Raw genomic sequence first — 6,000 nt, 5'->3', positions numbered from 1 at the left:
GAACATTTGTTAACAGCAATTCGCACAAACTACGCCATCTCAGGAATTACTGTGGGAGACCAAACGTATAAATGCTCAGCATGTAGACATGGTCAAGACAATCTCCTGCAGTTCAAACCGAGCATCAGTATGAGGAAGAAAGGTGATTTGAGTGCCTTTGAATGTGGCATGGTTGTTGGTGCCAGAAGGGCTGGTCTGAGTATTTCAGAAACTGCTGATCTACTGGGATTTTCACGCACAACCATCTCTAGGGTTTACAGAGAATGGTCTGAAAAAGAAAAAACATCCAGGGCAGGGAGCGGCAGTTCTGTGGGCGGAAATGCCTTGTTGATGCCAGAGGTCAGAGGAGAATGGGCAGACTGGTTCGAGCTGATAGAAAGGCAACAGTGACTCAAATCGCCACCCGTTACAACCAAGGTAGGCAGAAGAGCATCTCTGAACGCACAGAACGTCGAACTTTGAGGCAGATGGGCTACAGCAGCAGAAGACCACACCGGGTGCCACTCCTTTCAGCTAAGAACAGGAAACTGAGGCTACAATTTGCACAAGCTCATCGAAATTGGACAGTAGAAGATTGGAAAAACGTTGCCTGGTCTGATGAGTCTCGATTTCTGATGCGACATTCGGATGGTAGGGTCAGAATTTGGCGTCAACAACATGAAAACATGGATCCATCCTGCTTTGTATCAACGGTTCAGGCAACTCCACAGCCTACCTGAGTATTGTTGCTTACCATGTCCATCCCTTTATGACCACAATGTACCCAACATCTGATGGCTACTTTCAGCAGGATAATGCGCCATGTCATAAAGCTGGAATCATCTCAGACTGCTTTCTTTAACATGACAATGAGTTCACTGTACTCAAATGGCCTCCACAGTCACCAGATCTCAATCCAATAGAGCATCTTTGGGATGTGGTGGAACGGGAGATTCGCATCATGGATGTGCAGCCAACAAATCTGCGGCAACTGTGTGATGCCATCATGTCAATATGGACCAAAATCTCTGAGGAATGCTTCCAGCACCTTGTTGAATCTATGCCACGAAGAATTGAGGCAGTTCTGAAGGCAAAAGGGGGTCCAACCTGTTACTAGCATGGTGTACCTAATAAAGTGGCCGGTGAGTTTAGTCTATCTAGGCATTAAAATCCCAGCAGACTTGGACAAGACCTTTATTCATAAGTATGGACAATTCCTACAGAAACAACAAAACGACCTGAAAAAATGGACTTCGACACAACTGACGTGGATGGGGCGACTCAGCTGCATCGCCGCTTGCATTGCCCGGACAGTTCTTTGGGAAGCTACAAAAAATTCTAAACCACTTTCTCTGGGCTTCATCTCCCCCCAGAATCTCGAGACTGACACTTATCAGTAGGAAACTCCAGGGAGGTTTAGGGCTACCCGACTTCAAGGGGTACTACACTGCAGCGACGTTGGCACGTATTTTGGACTGGTTACATGCTGGAAAGGGAAAATTATGGGTGACACTTGAAAACACCCTCTCCCCTGCACCCCTAACCATTCTACCATGGACGGCCACCTACGTTAATCAAAGTTATAACTTGGCCAAAATACCATATGTGGCTACCCACATCCTCAAACTAATTAAGCGAATGGGAGAACCCATGCGTTTGTTCTCCTCTGACATACCTTTGACGGCAGTGGTTGACAACCCTGACTTCCCCCCAGGATGTCTCAGCCACTTCCACAACCCACTGAGACGAAACCAAACCTTAACCTTTGTAAAATTGCTAACAGATACTGGGCTAACTCCAATTGAAGAAGTACTAGAGGGCGGGTTATGCACAGGTAGAGTGAAGTGGGAGTACATACAATTAAGGCACTTCTATAGTGACCCTTGACACCGTTTGAATAACTTTGTTCAATAAAAGAGAATGATTAAAAAAAATCATCATTATCTGTGCGCCTCAGATCTCATTGGTAAGTGCTGGGAGTCCATCTGTTGCTGTGAGCGAGAGTGTTAAATCTCATGACAATACCGGCTTTCGCTATGCTGTGCGTATACTCGCGCATGTGCAGAACACTCATATGTCCGCGCACGCGTGAACGGAGAGATTCTCTCTCTCAAGGTACTGCAGCCCTCCAGTATTGTGCGCATGTGCAGACCATCCGATGATTATATGCCAGGCAATGTGATGTACTTCTACTGTCACACAGAAGAAATAATTCTATAGACAGACGGGCCTTTGGCAACGCTTATATAGTTTACTGCTGGCTTTTATTAATTATAAGGATCAATGTGATCGCTGCAGAGATCCAATACCTAGAGAGATATAGTGAGGGGATAATTATCCCAAATACCTTAGGAAGCGACAATAGCAGTCCAAATGTGTATTTTTAAGAGTTAGTGTGATATAAATTGATTCAGTCTTACTATGTATATTTAATTAAGTTAAGCTTTAGGCCTGACTGATAAAGCTTTTTTCTGTCTTAGGACAGATTTGAAAATAAGGTGTATATTGCCTTGGCAGTCCTAAAAGGGCAAATCAAGTTGTTGTATCAATAATAATTTAAGACATCTTCTATTGAACATTGATTGAGTGAATTACTTGAATCAGCTAAAGTCTTTTACTTTGGTCTACATTTTGAAAATGTTTAGCTGGTGATTCCAAATGTAGAGGTTGTATCCATGCAGCATACAACCTGTACTTATACAGGCGACATTTTTTTTAAATTTTCATACAAATACAGTTTTTTTGTCTCAAATTTTGAAAAGGGGAAAAAATTGAATAAGGCTGTGGTGGTTTACAGTTACTCCTACTCCCAAATGTAGTAGGTTGGCTGATTTAAAGTTTGACTCCCTTGGGAATCAAAACATCAACTATTATAAAATTTATATTATTTTATTCAATACAAATTTTAATTCATTTAATGGTCTAATTATCTATATGTAGGTTGATTTAACTTTGCTTTTCAAAATTAGAGAAATGAGAAACAATCCATACATGTACCTTATTTATTATTACGTTACCACAATAAAAATGACACCAAGTTATGTCTACAGTTTTAATTAATTGTGGAATTTTTATAGTTTTTTTTTTTAAATCCACACTTACCCAGAAACAAGAGACAAATAAAGCTTGCAAAGATACATGGTTATAGCATATTTTCTTTTTAAATGCAATGTATTCAAATTTGTTTATCTGCAAAAGAGCTAGCACTCAATTTTTGAGGCTTACAAAATTTTTGAGGCTTACAAAAGGAATTTTAGCACCATTAACCATCTACTGACTCTCCTCATTCTCTAAAGAATATAAAAAGCATAGCACCTTTTAATATTGAAAAAGAAATAGAACTTTGTATATGCATCCCAGCGTCTAGAGATGAGGTAGCTTCTGCTAAGAAACTTTGAATCCTTTTGCACCAATATGTTGGTAATATATGAAAATATTGTTTATATGCTGTGCAATAAAGTTTTTACATACATTGTGATACCTTAAAAAGTATCACAATGTATTTGTGAGCATTGAGCATTTGTGAGCAATTCTGTTCATTATACACTATTGACATAATGAAGACTTGAAAATTAAAACATATTTTGTTTTTATACCTTGTAAATAAATATTTTTTTCCACTCTTTGGGGTACAACAAAGAACATATACAATTCCTAAAAAAAATATTTGTCAGATAACAATCAAATAAAACTAAAAATTAAATGGGAACCCAAGCTTTGTAGCTAGAGTTTATCCTGTAAAGTTTAAACCTACTTTTGGATGATTTTGTTTCCATTTCTTTGGTATATGGTCTGTACTCAATGTCAAACTTTTCATGAACAGGTCATCTGCATTATTTAATAACAAAACCAATTTACATAAATCATTTAATTTTAGAACTGCAACATTTGCTTAAATTGGAATATAAAACTAATCTATGACAGACAACAGACTGAGAAATGTATCCCAAATTTTGTACAGAAGTCCATCAAACTGTGAAAAAATTGTTTTTTTAAAACATTCGGCATATGTGGCAAAGATGACTTTGCATACACTTTTCTGAACATGGCAGACTTTTATTTATGTAGTGTACACTATAAGAATATTAATCCATTCATTATCACTCTGTTCTAAAGATGGCTTAAAATGAAAAATAAATATTTTAAAGGAATGCCTTGAACTTATTAAAAAAATTGAAAATAATGGACAACTGTATGTACAGGGCTGGTACATAACCAGCTACAGTTTTCAAGAGTCTCAGGATAACGTCAGTCAGTTTAAGTTCCTAGCTTGTTTGTTGGTATGTATTACAAAAAGCAAACTGGCCCAATGTCAACTCCAAACTCTTGGTCTGCACCTCCAATGTCCACAGGAGCAATATCAATAATGGGTAAACGTTTCACATTCTGGGTCCGGTATTCAAACACAGATTTGCCAACATTGCCACTGCGCTTCTGGAAAGGGAAAAAAAAAAGAAGTTGTCAACTCACAAAAACTATATTTAAAAAGGATTCTTCAGGTGCTTCAAATGATAGAAAGCTACAGACAGTATTAGATATCATGCCTTAAGGGCAGTGAAATAATGTATGTATGAGGCATATGTATCATAGTTTTTCAGCTGCCATTTTTTCAAGTTGACCTACATAATCATTGCAATCTATCAATGTATATTTTTTTCCTGTGATATGTGACATGTGATAAATTGCCTGTTCAATCTCACTTTTGCAACTTTTTAGTTCCAAATAGTAGCTCCCAAAAGTAAGTCAGGGGCTAGCATGCCCTGTTTTGTGTGACCTTTTAGTGCACATATTAGGTGCAAGAATAGGACAATTTCAGTCGCACAAGTTTAACAAACATCTAGGCTACAAATATAGGATACACTGCATTAAATCCTTGAGGCAGCTAATTTTGCTACACTATCAGCACAGGATTGATCTGTGCCTAAAAAGTCTCAAACTGTGTAAAGTCACACAAAAAGTTACACAAAAAAAAGAAAAAGGAAGCAATAGGAGTGATAACTCTTTGTGTTGTGTTGTATTTATATTCCAAAATTATCTATGCAAGGTGCCATTTTGACTTACAAACATGAGCGTTTGTCTTAACTTGTTAAGGTTTAATGGGTTAAATGCAGAAAAATAAATAATTGTGACATTTTTTCAAACCTTTTACCAATCACTATATTTAATGTGCTCACTATATTGTGTGGGGTTTTGTGGTTATATGTATACATTTTTTAATAGCTTTGTAGTAATTTTATTGACAAATGAGAAAAAAAGTAAAAGTAAATTACTTTTTATGTTTTTGTCTACCTACTTTTTACTATTCACACAATGGGGAATGTGATTCAATATTTTTCTGTTTCTATTTTGCTTTATTGAGGTTTGAACACTTTATCAAGGCACATGTATCAAAGTTTTTCGGCTGTCAGTTGTACAAGTTTCCTTAAGTTGGCCTACTTAATCATTGCAATGTATCTTAAGTTTTTTCCTTTGTGATACATGTGATGAGTTGCCTGTTTAGTTTCAATTTTGCAACTTTTTGTTTCAGTGTCTGACTTTTTGTCGCGAATAGTATCTAAGTCTGGGTCTAGCATGCTCTGTTTTGTGACTTATAGGCCAGAATGGGACAATTTCAGAGCTCAAAAGTCGCACAAGTTGAACAAACATCTGGGCTACAAAGATAAATACACACTGCATTAAATCCTTAAGGCAGCTAACTTTGGTAAGCTGCTCAATTCTGCACCTAAAATGTCGCAAACTACAAAAACTCGCACAAAAAAGAAAAAGAATGCAATAGGAGTGACACATGTCCCTCATGGTATATCAATTGATTACCATCAAACTATAATGTCAAAGAAAGGATCAATGAATTCAACAAATTGTTCAAAACGTTTTTGAAACTATTCAAAATGTAAAGTTGTAGCTTATTGCTATTATTGAATTTGATGATTTATGCTTGTGATCTTTGAGGCAAATTTTTAAATGTTTTTGGAAGATTCTGAGAAGAGCATAGGTTAAGTGTTATTTTGTTATTTTTCTCAC

The 6,000-nt window shown here is 37.0% G+C and overlaps 1 protein-coding gene across 1 annotated transcript in view; it reads right to left on the bottom strand.

Annotated features, from left to right (window-relative positions):
- Window positions 1-3,017: 3,017 nt before the first annotated feature.
- The window catches only part of COL5A2 (collagen type V alpha 2 chain), a 241,758-nt gene continuing 238,775 nt past the window's right edge, over window positions 3,018-6,000 (bottom strand). Inside the window, exon 54 of the mRNA XM_072120968.1 lies at window positions 3,018-4,413. Within this exon, the coding sequence (XP_071977069.1) occupies window positions 4,267-4,413 (147 nt within the window). The 3' untranslated portion in view covers window positions 3,018-4,266. The remainder of the gene's footprint in view (window positions 4,414-6,000) is intronic.

The sequence above is a fragment of the Engystomops pustulosus genome, chromosome 8 (genome assembly GCF_040894005.1).
Source record: "Engystomops pustulosus chromosome 8, aEngPut4.maternal, whole genome shotgun sequence".
NCBI classification, from domain to species: domain Eukaryota; kingdom Metazoa; phylum Chordata; class Amphibia; order Anura; family Leptodactylidae; genus Engystomops; species Engystomops pustulosus.
The sequence above is the reverse complement of the archived record's forward strand: the minus strand, read 5'-3'. Positions and strand labels throughout refer to the sequence as shown.